The sequence below is a fragment of the Zalophus californianus genome, chromosome 14 (genome assembly GCF_009762305.2).
Source record: "Zalophus californianus isolate mZalCal1 chromosome 14, mZalCal1.pri.v2, whole genome shotgun sequence".
Lineage (NCBI taxonomy): Eukaryota > Metazoa > Chordata > Mammalia > Carnivora > Otariidae > Zalophus > Zalophus californianus.
Genome location: NC_045608.1, coordinates 85348471 through 85364670, shown reverse-complemented (window position 1 = coordinate 85364670; position 16200 = coordinate 85348471). Strand labels below are relative to the sequence as shown.

General features: G+C 34.8%; 1 protein-coding gene across 4 annotated transcripts in view; it reads right to left on the bottom strand.

Annotated features, from left to right (window-relative positions):
* CCDC102B (coiled-coil domain containing 102B) overlaps positions 1–16200 on the bottom strand; it is a 188548-nt gene that overhangs the window by 81814 nt on the left and 90534 nt on the right. For all 4 annotated transcript variants that reach the window (XM_027575760.1, XM_027575762.2, XM_027575761.1 and 1 more), the window contains 3 exons: positions 13342–13944; positions 11882–12102; positions 22–130 (listed from right to left, as the gene is read on the bottom strand). In XM_027575760.1, coding sequence (XP_027431561.1) covers positions 22–130; positions 11882–12102; positions 13342–13938 — 927 coding nt within the window. In that variant the 5' untranslated portion in view covers positions 13939–13944. The remainder of the gene's footprint in view (positions 1–21; positions 131–11881; positions 12103–13341; positions 13945–16200) is intronic.

Below are 16200 nucleotides of genomic sequence, written 5' to 3'. Positions count from 1 at the left end.
CTACATAGTATGCCTCCATACCTCTGTCAGACTTTTTGGCTTTGATTCTTTCAGTTCTTCATATTTCCATTTCCATACAGACAAAGCTGACTCCAGTCGTTCTATTTCTTTTTCCAAAGATGAGCGCAGTCTAAATAAAGAATTAAAAGCAAAATAGACTTACAATTTAAAAAAAAATTTAGGAACACATTCGATTTTTGATTTCCTATTTTCCTTATTTTTATACTTGTATATGACCATTATAATCACAGAAAAATTTTTCTAGCTTATTAAAAATTACAAATATTGAATAAAACAGTTTAATTTGTTATTCTGTCAATTAGCATTAGAGTAGGTTAAACATATGACATCGCCCGTATCAAAATATTTGACTTTCCACCTGCTTTCTCCTGTATTATTCATGCATTTCTCTCATTCTCTTACTCATATTGTTTCCCTCCTATATAAGGAAACAATATGAATATGAATATATATATTTCTAATTTTAACATGGCTTTTATCCAACCTCATACTGTGACTATATATGAAAGAAGAATCCTTTGATATGAAAGAGAATGCCAAGGAGTCTACATAATAATTTAAGAAATCAATCATTTACTGGGGATATAAAAATATTTTTTAAAAAATATTTGCAGTTTGGTTTTAATGAAGCAATTTCACTGGGATCTTTATTTAAAATAATTGAAATTAATTTATCCATTTGTACAACAAATGACAGAGTTAGGATTGAAATCCAGTCCTTTAATATCTCAATTATTGATTTTTTTGTATGCCCATATGTCTATCAGAGTGAGTCACTGAAAATAATTGTTTACTTCTGGTTGTAATTAGCATATATCGACCTTTGCAGATGGTCAATCCTCATCTGTGTGGTGCATCAGATTATTGTTAAAAAATGCTCAATCTCTTTTCTCTACTTCAGTGGACAGAGTTGCTTTCCCCAACCCTTGTTTCTAGGCTTTGACAATGGGATATTAGCAGATATGACAGACTCAGATGTTTGAAAAGAATCTGTGTGGTTGGGCTTCTTCTCTTATGTCTCAGCCATCACTGTGAAAAGAGTTTCCCTGAGGAAATGCTGTCCCCAAATAAAAACATAAAGCAGATCTGAGCCCAACCTTACTATGGAGACAAGCCGAGCTGGCCCACCTTTTTTGTATACATATGGGCAAAATAAATCATTGTTTTAGGCAACTGAATTCTATGGGTTGTGTGTGTGTGTGTGTGTGTGTGTGTGTGTGTGTGTGTGCGTGTTGTTCTGTTGAGTTTTTTTCTGCAGCTAAAGATAACTGACAGAAAACAATACTTAAAAGGGGATGCTACAGGAAAAATGGTGATAAAACATAAGCAGCTGGAAAAATGGTGATATGTGTTATTTAGTGGTGAAACACATGACGAAATCATCACTTGCAGTGTTTTGGAAAATGGAAAATGCGCCTGACATCACCAGTGGAATGCTAGTGGGCATGATGTGGCTGAGCCTTCCAAGTGTTTATGCAACTGGTTTTACCTTCTTGTATTTTGGCCACAGCAATGAGAAGTACACAGCAATGCAGACTCACGGCTCCCAGCGGGAGTATGAGAGACAGGATCATAACCAGTCTTTCCTGCAGAGCCCAGTCTAGATCAATCAGCCTTTAGTTGCCTCACAGAGTCCAGCTGAATAAAGTCTAATTGTTGTATACCACTGAGATTTTGTGGCTGTTTGTTACAACCTTTCCATAATTATAATTAACCAATACAAACACTTGGGTCTATTTTAGTAATAATGTCACTAGAAGGATCTTAGAAACATATTCACACATCTAGAAGATGCAGCCAGAATCAAAACTGAATGCCATTTACATATTTATGAGAAATATGAATATTCCAGGTAGCGATACTATGAAAATAATTTAAAGTAGAATTAGGTCATAAATATATTAGTTTAATCCAATCAATGGATAAACAGCTTATTAAAAATTTATATAATTATATTTGCATGAACCAAGCCATAGAATTGAAGAGAACATGTGAGAATTAGGGTTTAACCTCAGAAGACTCAGGTTGCAAAAGCATCAGCACCATTTATGACTATAATTTTGAATTCCTTATTAACAGTAAGTATATTAAAATTAACAAAAGGGCTTGATATAAAAGTCTATGTGCTATGAACACTGTCTATTAATGTCCACAGCTCCAGATTAACAAGCTCAGCCCAAAATCCTGATAGATAAGCAGACCCAGCCAGCTAATGACACCCAAGTTACTTACCAAGATATTATTTTTATCCTGAGTGACTATGTTTGGGATTTTAAGAAGAATGGGATTAAGTATAGAAATAATGAACAAATTGCCAAATACTAATATTTGGTGTCACACTTAAACAGAACATGTAAAAATCATTGTACATTAAAATATGTTATATATTTGGCATTTGGATAATTTTAAGGTTTTTGAATGATTAGGCACACTTGAATATTTAAAAGAAATTGAGTATTGACTTAGACTTGTAAATTTAAGTTGCAAAATATAAGAAAATTTCACTGTTTAACTTCATTGGAATGTTTAAGAATCACCATATTTATAATTTTAATTTACTAGAGTTGCATGAAAAGAACATGGGAATCTTTTTTGTCAGGGATTGAAAATTTTAAAAAGAAAAAGGAATATAGTAAATTAATAAAGTGATTTTATTAAAGGATATTAATTAACTACATTTGTGTAATAAGCACACACTGATAAATTTTCTGAAAATTTATCAGTAAAATAAGATAAAAATTCACTTGAAAATTTGAGAAAAGTCTACATTTTAAAATTTACAAATTCAAGATACATGTTCAGAAATCACTATCAGTTTTTAACATTATACTTTAATAAATCAAATGATAATGTTAGCAAAAAACTCACATTAACATAAAAATGATTTATTATTACTGGAGAATAAATGTTGATTCTCAAAAAGTCATCAAAAAGTACTGAGGTAAATATTCTTTCAAGAATTTTATGAGGTTCAAGAAGAACACTTCAAACTATATATTAATTAAACTTTTAATCTTAGTTATAGAGAAACATAGATGTATTCTAAAGATATAATTATATCTAGATTGCACCTAGACTTAGAATAAGTAGTGAAAGCCAGTTGCATGAAATAAAAAATAATAGAATTTTTCCCAAGCGTATTAAAATGAAACAGATTCCTATTCCTTATTAAAGGCAAATTAGTAATATTTAAAAGAGTATCATTTATCTCTTCAAGTATGCATCTTAAATGCAGTAACTAATATTTATTACTTTACTGAAATAAAATTATGTACTTTTATTACATAAAATGGTACAATTTAGTCAGAGAAGTGAAAGGACAGGCAATTCATAAACATGAATTTGGTGGTAATGTGATGCTTGTATATTTTATTTTTAGTATGGCTTCATGAAAAAAAAAATTTGTGACTATGAAAGCAAACATTGAGGACATAAGCAAGTACTGAGGACATTGCACACTTAAATTTATGCAGCAGAGGGCGCTCTTTAAATTCTTAATTTCTGGCCTAATCAATTTGTTCTATATTTTAGAGGGGTTTTCCAAATTGATCAATTATACAGTTAAATTTATAATTGAAATTTAAATTATCATATCATTTGAACTACAATAAGGTGAAGGAAAAAACTTATTTTACTCAAGAATATTGCATATTTTATGCACTTCTTTTAAAAAATAATGAAGTTCAGCAAAAAAGTAGTATTTTTAATATGATGATATAAACTTTTATAGATCTTATTGCTAAAATATATAACATTTGCAGAACTAAAAGATAAGGTGTGAACCAAAATGATTTTTATGGACAGATATTATTATATTTCTATGCAATCTTTTGATACTTTGTTAACTGTCATGATCCCGTAATAATTGAACATAAAATTTGGACATATATATAGACAGGAAAATTAACCAAAATATTTTTCAGAGATGAAAATTTCTGAAACATTAATATTTGGGGATAAAATTAATCATTTTTTAACTGTTTCATTGTAAAATATCCAGTAAGTATTTTCTTTAAGGTCTTTAATATCAAATGCTTTTGCCAGACAAAAACAAATTAACTTGTAATAACATCTAGATATCAATTTTTCTATTAGTTCAAATTGTAGAGTTAGTATCAAACTACAAATAATAAAAAATGTTTATAAGTATGTTTTTAATCAGCAACATATTTGTCATTTTTTGATTCTACTTGCAAGTAGTTACGATTACATCTTTGAGTATTTTCACCATCTTTCAGCAAATAGCCAAAGCCATATATATTTAAATTAGTTAGAAAAGAGATGAATTTAAAGAATACTATAAAGATCAGAGATGTTCAGAAGAATCAGAGACCAAGGCTCAGAGGCAATCCAGGCAGAAACAAAGGACTACTCTCATGCCACGAGAGCTGATCCTATGAAGACCCCACTGCCTATACACTTTCTTGGTATCAATTATGTGGCTGAGAAGTAAATATCTCAAATTAGCTAATTTAAGTAGTAAAGGATATTAAAAGCTCAAATAATCTTTTTGAGGAGATTCTGGGAAGATCCAGAGAAGCAAATGAGGAACCTGAACAGCTGGAAGTACCAAAGATGATGCCATAGCAATCTTCCAATCAGCATTTCATTGCAGCCACCATTTAGGTACAGACATCACAGCATGACCTCAGGACCACCAACTCCAGATATGGTGATAGTTTCACTCAAGACCAGAGACCACTGCTGCCTCCAGGATCAAGACGTAGCTACTACCACAGCCTTTCTCCTCACCAGGATGGGTTCTGGGTGCTCTCTTCTCGGGGCATTAGGTTCTGCTAAAAAGTCTAGGCGGCTACATCGGAAGAGTTGTTTCTATGTCAAGTGTCTGCACCTTAGCTACAAGAGAAACTCAAGTTGAGCCTTACTAGCAATTTTATAGTCTATGCAGAGAAGCAGACTCCATCTCCTTAGGTAGGGGATTGCCCAAATGCAAAAGATACTATAGAGTAAAAAAAAACACTTGCAAAAGTACACAAAAAGTGATTTGAAATGGATTAAATATAAGACTGAAACTCTAAAACTTCTAGAAGAAAACTTTTTTTTGGATTTGGCACCAAAAGCACAGGCAACAAAAGCAAAAATAAATAAGTGGAAATACATCAAACCAAAAAGCTTCTGCACAGGAAACCAATCAACAAAATGAAAAGGTAACCTATGCAAAGTAGAAAATATTTGGAAACCATATATCTGATAAGGGGTTAATATCCCAAATGTAGAAAGAACCCATACAGCTCAATAGCAAAAACAAAACAAAACAAAACAAAAACAAAAAAGCCCCCAAACAAAAACAAAGAATGAGAAAGAGTAAAGAGTTTTCCAAGAGGACATACACATGGCCAAGTATATGAATAGGTGCTTCACATAAGTAATCATCAGGGAAAATCAAACCAAAACCTCAGTGAGCTATCACCTCACCATTTTAGAATGGCAATTGTCAGGACGCCTGGGTGGCTCAGTCGTTAAGTGTCTGCCTTCTGCTCAGGTCATGATCCCAGGGTCCTGGGATTGAGCCCCACATTGGGCTCCCTGCTCGGCAGGAAGCCTGCTTCTCCCTCTCCCGCTCCCCCTGCTTATGTTCCCTCTCTTGCTGTGCCTCTCTCTGTCAAAGAAATAAATAAAATCTTTAGAATGGCTATTATCAAAAAGATAAGCGATAACAAGTGTTGTTAAGTGTATAGTTAAAATGCCACTGTAAATGTAAATTGGTGCAGCCACTATGGAAAAAGATATGCAGGTTCAAAAAATTAAAAATAGAACTGTCATATGATCTAGCAATCCCACTTCTAGGCATATAGCCCAAGGAAACGAAATCAGTATCTCGAAGAGACTTTCATGTTCATTGCAGCATTATTCATAAAAGCCAAGATACAGAAGCAATCTAATCTTCCATCTATAAACGAATAGATACAGAAAATATGAGATGTGTGTGTTGTATGTTTGTGTGTGTGTGTGTGTGTGTGTGTGTGTACATACGTAGGACATTACGCCAAGTGAAATAAGCCAGACACAGAATGACAAATATTGTATCATTTCATTTATATGCACAGTCTTAAAAAGTTGAACTCCTAGTAACAAGAGTAGAATGGTGAGTGCCAGGGGCTGGGAAGTGGTGAGAGTTAGGACACGTCAGTCAAAGGGTCCAAACGTTCAGTTACACAGTAAGTCCTGGGAATCTAATGTACAGCATGATGACTACAGCTAACAATACCATACCGTATACTTGAAATTTGCTAAGAGGGTATATCATAGTGGTCTCACCACACACACAGATTATTAATGGTGTTAAATGATGGATGTGTTAATTAGCTTGATTGTGGTAATCACTTCACAGTGTATACCAAAACATCACGCGTGCTTGTCAGGATGAGCATGGGTGATGTATGGAACTGCTGAATCACTCTATCGTACAAGAGCAACTAATGCGATACTGTATGTTAACTAACTGGAATTAAAACAAAAACTTAAAAAAAAAACCCAAAACCCATCACATTGTACAACGTAAAAATACACAAATTTTATTTCTCAGTTATACTTCAAAAAGCTAGAAAAATATAAAGGAATACAAACCATAAATTACTTTTCTAAAAAGACAAAGGTTTACCACATACCCCATTGGTGAGAGTGAATAAATAAGTAGGCCCGACTGTCTCATCTTTAATAATATTACATTAAATAATATTAACTAGACTTGCATGCCAATTTGTTCATTGTGTTCATTGAAGAATATATATATATCCCCATCAAGATTTTAAGTCTCCTTTTATCGAGAAAAAACACACCATTTAATGAAGCAAAGCAAAATAATTGAAGCCTGCTACTTTTCTTCTATAGAAAATGAACTAAGAAATAAAATTGAGGGGGGAGTATTAAAGCTCTGCTTAAATGACATGGAACAAACACTTTCTAAGGGATACAGGTGCCATCTGCAGTTTAATTTGAGAACTGGTTCTAAATGGTAAAATATTCTACCTCATCTTTACTTAAGATCTCACATTGCCCAAGTTCCTCCCCCTAAATGTCTAGGTATGCCTCGCTCTGTCAGAGGATCAGATTCCCCTCCTCACCTCACCTTTTCTACCTAGGAAGTCTTTATCTAAGAGATCAAAGATATATAAATCCTCAATACATGAGGAACTTGTAGATACTGGATAATTATTTTTCATAAAACTGATCAGCACTCAGAATGCAAATAATAGAATAAAGTTTACTGTTTTTGATAAGGAGGTTCTCACCAGTGACAATGGTGGAAAGGGTCCCCCGAGTTCTCTTGGCTGAATCCTGTGCTCTAGTCAAGAGAATTTTCCCACTTGCTGGGAACAGAAAAAATTACATTCACATGTTCTCAACTCTGGCCCATCCACATGCTGAGATTCCAGGAGGAAGTTTTAAAAAGTTAGACAGATTTATTGCAACAGTGTATACTATATCCTTGGGAAACATTCTCTGGTGATAGAAAAAAAGGCTTTGTGATTGCTCCGTCTGGACTGCATGCTGATGTTGATTCATGGACACATAACACCCATGGGACGGTTTATTAAAGAGAATAATGAGGACACAAAGTGGAATCAGAGGTCTCCTTTCCCCCTTATTTTCTGGCCTAACTATGGTTTATATATTGAAGTCCCAGTGAATTGGAGAATTTACTTACTATAGGGATTGTTAATTTATTCCCAGGGAGTCAAATATAATGTGTGTGTGAGTGTCTGAGTGGGAGTGTAGAGATACACATGTGTATCATTAAAACTGGCACCTCGGGGAGTTTACATGTAGGAAGGAACAGCTTCATATGGTTCTGCCACATTATGTCAGGGAAGTAACACTGTGAGTGGGTGTGAGAGAAGTCTGTAACTACTAAAAAGTTAAATCCTTCAAGAAATAAAACACAGAGGTTAGAACTTGACTGCGACTTACAGTTCCAGATGAAATTAAATTTTTTTAAAGATTTTATTTATTTGACAAAGAGAGAGACACAGCAAGAGGGGGAACACAAGCAGCAGAGGGAGAGGGAGAAGCAGGCTTCCCGCCGAGCAGGGAGCCCGATGCGGAACTCGATCCCAGGACCCCGGGATCATGGCCTGAGCCGAAGGCAGATGCTTAATGACTGAGCCACCCAGGCGCCCCTGATATTAAATTTTAATATGGGTACAAGCCTAAAAATTAATTCAATTTTTTCTCCTTCCCACTAATGTTGATTACCTATGTTTGGAATTTATATTTGATGGTAGAATAACATATTTATTATATACACAGGAATATTATTACAACCTATTGTATTATGATTGGATTATCACAATTGATTCATATGGTGAGGTATAGACAAAGCATCTGAAAAAGGGAATTAGTGGTGGGAATAAATTTCAGAGGGACTAATGAGAAATTTCTGGCTAACAGATAAAGAATGGCATATAAAGGGCTTATACCACCTGCGAAAGGTTTGTGGGCATGTTATCATTATTCCAATCCATATAAACCAGGAAAATTGAAACCATTATATAACATATAATTATATTCATACTTATTTTTTCCCATTTTTTTCTGCCCAATTAAGAGTCTTAAAAGTAAAGAGATGGAAAAATAATGATTTTCAGATTTGTGTACCGTATTTTATTTTTATTTTTTAATTTTTTTAAAAGATTTTATTTATTCATTCAAGACACAGAGATACAGAGAGAGAGAGAGAGCATGAGCAGGGGGAGAGGCAGAGGGAGAAGCAGAGGGAGAAGCAGGCTCCCCGCTGAGCCAGGAGCTGGACGTGGGGCTCCATCCCAGGACCCTGGGATTATGACCTGAGTCGAAGGCAGACGCTTAACCATCTGAGCCACCCAGGCACCCCTGGGTGGTTTTAAAGTGTATCATATATTCCACACAATGCTAATAACTGTCTAAAGTGATCATGAAGAAAGAACAAACAAATCATACTGAGTAATTCACACTAGTAGTTACTTTCACATACATTATTCATGTTTGATCCTCACACGAATTCAATGAAGGCAGAAGTGATGCTATATGACTTTGAGTCAAGGTCATTAAAACGCCATATATTTCTCTTTGTACCCTTAAGATGTTTGCTTTCAACCAAGCCACTACGCTGTGAGGAATCAGAGTGTCACAAGGATAGAGCACCTGCAGGTATTCAGACTAGGACCCCGGGAGAACCAAGCAGCCACCAGATCTGCGAGTAAGTGAGGTGGCTTCAGATGATTGTGGCCTCCAGCCTTCAAGTCACCTCCAGCCTTGAGCCATCCCAGCTGAAGGCACATGTAGTGAGAGATGAGTTGTCCACACAAAGCCATGCTCAAGCTTCATGAACAGAATGAATGGTGATTGTTGTTTCAACACTAACCACTGTGTGGTAAGTTTTGTTATAAAACAATAGATAACTGGAATATAGGTACCACTATCCATATTTTTACAAAGGAGACAACAGCACAGTCTTGGCTAACCCAGTATCATGTAGCTGAATATGTCAGAACCAAGGAGAATATCCAGGTCATTTAATCTCAAGTCTAGTGCTCTTTGCTCTATACCACAAAGGAACAGTAAATAAAGCATGTTTTTCTGCAATCAATAACTCACAAATTGTGGATTGTCCCTTATAAATATTGACATATTTTTCATTTTTATTGACTTGCTGAAGTCTACTAATGCTGTAAAAATTGGAAAATCCACTGGCTATTCTAGCCATATGCATTAGTGATTCAAATACAATTAAGATGATGAATCTGTCAGAGATGATGAAAACAAGGTTATAATAAAAGAACGATAGAAACTAAAAACTAACGATCTATAAATTACTCCAAAATTTAAAAATTGACTTGTTTTGTCACTGTTTCTGGAGATTTCCTCTGATCCTTTCTTATCTTTGTCCCTTTTTGTCTCTCCTGAACACTCAAGAGTCCCCTTTAATATTTCTTGCAGGGCTGGTTTAGTGGTCATGAGCTTCTTTAGTTTTTGTCTGGGAAACTCTTTATCTTTCTGTACATTCTGGTGATAGCTTTGCTGGATAGAGTATTCTTGGCTGCAGATTCTTCCCATTCACCACTTTGAATATATCATGCCACTCCCTTCTGGCTTGCCAAGTTTGTTGAGAAGTCTCCAGCTAGCCTTATGGGTTTTCCCTTGTAAGTTAAGGACTTCTTTTGTCTTGCTGCTTTTAATATTTTTTCATCACTATATTTTGCAAATGTAATTACAATATGTCTTGGTGTTGGCCTGCTTTTGTTGATTTTCATGGGAGCTCTCTGTGCCTCCTGGATCTGGATGACTGTTTCCTTCCCCAGATTAGGGAAGTTTTCCACTATTATTTCTTGAATAAATTTTCTGCTCCATTTTCTTTCTCTTCTTCTTCTGGGACTCCAATAATATGAATATTACTACATTTAATAGAGTCACTGATTCCCTAAGTCTATTCTCATGTTGTATAATTCTTCTTTCTGTCTCTTGTTCAGCCTCATTATTTTCCATTATTTTGTCTTCTAGGTCACTAATTCATTCCTCTGATTTTTCCAGCCTGTTGTTCATTGCATCATGCCTGTTTCCAATCTCATTTATTACATTCTTCAACTCTGATTCTTTTTTAATTCTTTCATCTCTGTTGTAAGGGTCCAAATGGCAATAAATACATATCTATCAATAACTTTCAATGTAAATGGAATAAAAGCTCCAATCAAATGACACAGGGTGTCAAAATAGATTAAAAAAACAAAACCCATCTATATGCTGCCTATAAGAGACCCATTTTAGACCTAAAGACACCCGCAGATTGAAAGTGATGGGATGGAGAAATATTTATTATGCAAATGTATGTCAAAAGAAACTCACAGTAGCAATACTTATATTGGGCAAACTAGAATTTTTTGTTCTTGTATTGTTTTAGTCCTGCATTGGTATCAGGGTAGTAATGGCCTCATGGAATGATTTTGAACATATTTCCTCTATTCCTAGGGGAATTATTTGTAAAATTTGTAAGATTTTGATAAAACTGTCATTAATTTTTGGTAGAATTCACCAATGAAACCGTGTGGTCTTTGGCTTTTCTGTGTTGGGACATTTTTGAATCCTAATTCAACTTTCATTCTTGTTATTGGTCTAAGGAGATTTCCTACTTCATGGATTCAAAATTCATGATTCAGTATTGGTAATTTGTGCATTTGTAGGAATTATCTGGTTTTTTTTTTTCTAAGTTTGCTTATGGTAACATGTTATCACGTTCTATATTTCTGTGGTTATCTGTTGTATAATTTTCTCCTCCATTTCTTTTTGGTTTTTGAATCTTCTCTCTTTTTTCTTAAAGTGTTGTCAATTTTGTTTTTTATTTTTTTGAAAAATTGGTCACTACTTTTCAATGTTATGTTATTGTTTATTCTAGTCTCTATTTTATTTAATTCTGATTTTTCTTTGTTATTTTCTTCCTCTACTAAATTTCAGCTAAGTTCCTTCTTTTTCTAGTTCCTTGTGGTGTAACATTGTTTATTTGAACTTTTTTCTTAATACAAGCATTTATAGCATAAATTTCATTCTAACTTCTGCTTTTGCTGCATCCCACAGATTTTAGAATATTGTGTTTTCTTTTTCTTATGTATTGAGACATATTTTGATTTGCTGTTGGATTTCCTATTTGGCCCACTGCCTGCACAGTAGTGTGTTATTTAATATTTACATATGAAATATTTGATATTTTAAAAAATTCAAAAAATGAATATAAATCGCACTCATTTTTTTAAATATTAGTACTTAATGACTAATCATGGGTCAATTATCAAATGGCCTGTTTGTTAGCCTTAGCTTAAATAAGTTTGAAAATCAGACTTGGTTAAAAGAGACAATGATTAACACTTACTCTCTTTCTTTCCATAAAATTTTTTGGAACTCATCCAGATGCACCTGCAAAGCTGAAATTTCAGGCACTTCACTCTCCAAAGGCAGGGTCATTGCCTGCAGTCTTAATGAAGATTTCAGTGTACAGTTGTCAGAACCACTATTCTTGAATGAATCAGGACAGTTAAGATTGAGTTTCATCTCCTCATTTAATCTTAACTGGTCAATAATCAAAACTTCTTCCTGAAAAGAAAAAAAAAACAATTATTGTTAATTTTTTTATGTCTAGTGCAGAAAAATCATGAAGAAAACATATTTTTGGAAGATGTTATGATTCAGCATCAAATTCCTATTTTCATTTCTTTATCAGTCTTTAAGAGGTATATGACTGAACTTTAACTTGCATTCCTCAAGATTTTTTTTCTTCTATGTCCTACATTATAGTGAAATACATTTCAGTCTTTGAAATTTTTCATTTACAATGGAATCTAGGTTATATTGATTATAAATCCCATACACCATAGAAAGACTTAAAATTTTAGATGGAATTATAGAGGAGCAAGATATGCTTTATACTTTTAGAGGTGGAATTAAATAGAAAGGAGTAACAATAATAACTGATATTATTTAAAGGGATAAAATGAATTCCTAAAGTTTCTGAAAGTATGTTCCATGGGCTGTTTACAGTATTTACCAGGTTAAAAAAATGGATAAATAAGATTACGAACTGCTATATAAAATAAAGTTTTTAAAAAGTTTATTTTGTGCAGAATTCTCAAAAACTTCAAGATTCCAAGAATACCAAGAAATTCCAAGAGTGGATAATGTGAAGCATTCCATAAAGGTATTTGGCAATGGTACCTATTTTACAGGAATTAATTGTGAGGCCAAAGTCCCAAACCTTGGGAAATGTTTAAACTACTGTAAGAATAATTTATTATTATTGTCATAATTAGGGTAAATGGAGAGAAATCTCTCTAAATAATTTATTTTCACATAAAAAATGCTGAGTTACTTTTTCTTAACACTATTACCAAGATCAATAATATGGGCTACTGAATTGTGTCTTACCCTGCCCCCAGTACCTTAGAATGACACTGTATTTGATGTAGGGTCTTTAGAGAGGTCATCCAGTTAAAATGAGGTCATGATGGTGGGCCTAGAGATGGTTTCTTTACAAGGAAATTTGGAGATAAACACAGAGAAAAGATGATGTGAAGACACAGGGTGAAGATGACCATTTCTAGGCCAAGGAGAGGTCTCCCGAGAAACCAAACCTGCCAACACCTTGATCTCACACTTAGAGCCTCTAGAACTATGAGAAAATAAATTTCTGTTGCTGAAGCCACCCAGTCTGTGGTACGTAGTTATGGCAGTCCAAGCAAACCCAGTCACCACTGGGTTTGCCACTTTCCCTTTCCTCCCCAATACCGTACACAGCGTTCAAATACAATCATGATCTCTGCCAAGTTCTTCTCTTACCTTCCTATCTGCATTGTCCTTTGTAGGAAATTCTCTTCTCACCAGACATTCTCTGATAGACTTACATGTCTGTGAACCAATTTGAAACTGGTCTCCTGGTGCGGAAGGCACTTTTATGAAACTAGGATGCTTCAGGTCCCAGGTGGTTTCTAACACCTTTTGATGTGGCAAACTTTGTTTCTTTTTCAATGCACTCAATTCTTTCATTGTCATCTCTAATTTTATTCTGAGCTGTCTTCCCTCCTCCCTGGCGCTGTTCCTTTCAGCCCGAACTTTGCTCCACTTTTCTCTCCAGTTGGCAGTGCAGTCTGACCACCACCGCATGGTCTTCTCCATCTGGGCAGCTCTGGCTTTGACTTCCTCAAGTTCCCGAAGGAGAAGCTCTTCACAAATATTCCACTCATTGGTGTTGCATGAGTGCACATAGACGTTGTGAGCGGCATGTGATTGCAGCCCCTGAAGTGGCAAACAGGAATGACAAGTGTCCCTGGGGGGGGAAGCAGGTGCTACCGTGTCACAAGGTGGTTTTATTGATGACTGTGGCATCTGGATGATTTGTGTTTCCTCAGTTAACTGATGGATGGAATCTAAATTCATATTTATCTTTTCAGGTCGAAGAAAAGACAGAGAACATAATTAACATTTGAGGTTCCCTTCCAATTATAACAGCAAAACCTACATTTGAAAAACAAGGTTGACGAAAACAATGTATCTTTAAATATTGCATATTTTCCTTTCCACTGTAACTAAAAGTATGGAAGAACTTATGAATTTGTAACTATCCTCAAAAAACCAGAAATTGATAATACATTTTGCCAAATGAATACAAATAAAAATATAAAGATGCAATTGGGGATAGCATATGACATATAACAAATCCGATTCTTTTCGGGTAATATTTACTATAATATATATTGTCCATTAACTACTCAGTGATCCCCTTTTCCCGGCTAACTCAAGCACAACCTGTTTAAGTGGAAGGCGGAATCTACTGATCTCTGGGAGGATAAGCCCCTATTCTAATCCCAGGGGCTAAATCCTAATTGATCTAACTCATCCACGATGGCCTCCACTTCACTGACCATTCATTAGTCTCAAGGCAGCACAGGAACTGGTTCTGGTTGAGATTTCAGGGGAAATCTGTTGGGAAAGTTTCCCAGCTAAAAAACATGAAAAAAATCACAAGATGAGAACCTCTTTTCTTCTGCTTTCTTCCTGCCTAAACCAAGACATGATTCTGGAAGAAGGCAAGTGTAACAGCCACCATATAATATTTAAAATGGTGGAACAGGAAGAGGAAAAGAGCCTGATTTAATGATTGAGTTGTGGCATGAAATCTAGAATGCATACCTCTGGTTTTCTTGCCATGTGAGAATGATTACCTAACTTTATTTAAGGTGTGGTTGTTGAGTTTTCGGTCACTTGCAGTCAAAATGACATCAGACTGATACGTGAAATATTCTCATCCCATGGTTAATATTATGATAAATTTAAGAAAATATATTATGAATAAGACATGGTGTTTGTCTTAAAGATTTTGTAGTTCAGTGGATGAGACAAGCACATAAAAATTAAAAATACATATTCACACTGTAAAATATATTTATTTATTCCATCAATCTTTTTTAGTACATATTATGTGTCAAGTCAGTGCTAAGTTGCTAAGGTATGTAGGAGGTACTGTAAGGAGAACTGCTCAAGAAGTGATGAACTGTCTCCTAGAAATGAAGAGGCTTCCCGGCATAGATAACTCTGAGGAGTCTTAGCAATTTCAAAGCCTTATAAAGGAATTACAAGCCACTTTCCATATAAATAACAAAGACTAACTGGTAAAAGCAGACCTATTTATCAGTATGTATACCCATTACTTTATTCAACTTAGCTATATCGATGACAGCAAGTAGACCCTTTTCTTTAAAATAAACACTTAAAACATGCAGGGACGAATGAAGGGGGGGAATTGGAGGGGGAGACGAACCATGAGAGACTACGGACTCTGAAAAACAAACTGAGGGTTCTGGAGGGGAGGGGATGGGAGGATGGGTTAGCCTGGTGATGGGTATTAAAAAGGGCACGTTCTGCGTGGAGCACTGGGTGTTATATGCAAACGATGAATCATGGCACACTACATCAAAAACTAAAGATGTAATGTATGGTGATTAACAAAACATAATAAAAAATAGAAAAAAACATGCAGGTTAATCTGCAAATTAATAAAGTTCTGTGGTTGTATAAGATTACCCATTTTTACTATCAAATAAGATTTACTGGTATAAATAACATTTTAATGTACATGACATTAATTCCTCTCATTTTTTATTTGCTTTCATATAGTTACAGATCATAAACTGTCTCCTTACGAACGATCCATTTAATCAACTGAAGGGGTTTCATTATACTAACAACTTAAAAAATGAGGGTTTTTTTTCTCTTTAAGGTTTATTTATTTATTTTAGAGAGAAGGAGAATACAAATGGGGGAGGGGCAGAAGAAGAGGGAGAGAGAGAATTCTCAAGCAGACTGCCCTCTGGGCACGGAGCCTGGTGTGGGGCTTGATCCCAGGACCCTGAGATCGTGACCCGAGTCAAAATCAAGAGTCGGCCGCTTAACCGACTGAGCCATCCAGGCGCCCCCAGAATAAATCTTTATATGCTAACTTACAAAATAAGTCTTTACTGAAAAAAAAAAACACATAATATTAAATGTATATCACTTTTGAGTTGTAAGAAAAAACACATTTTAACAAGTGTTCTGTAGAGGTGCCAAACCAATTCACTCTTATTATAACACTTATAATAATATAGATTCATGGCTGTAATTATTTTTGTTAGCCTTGGTACATGTCCAAGCGCATTTGAA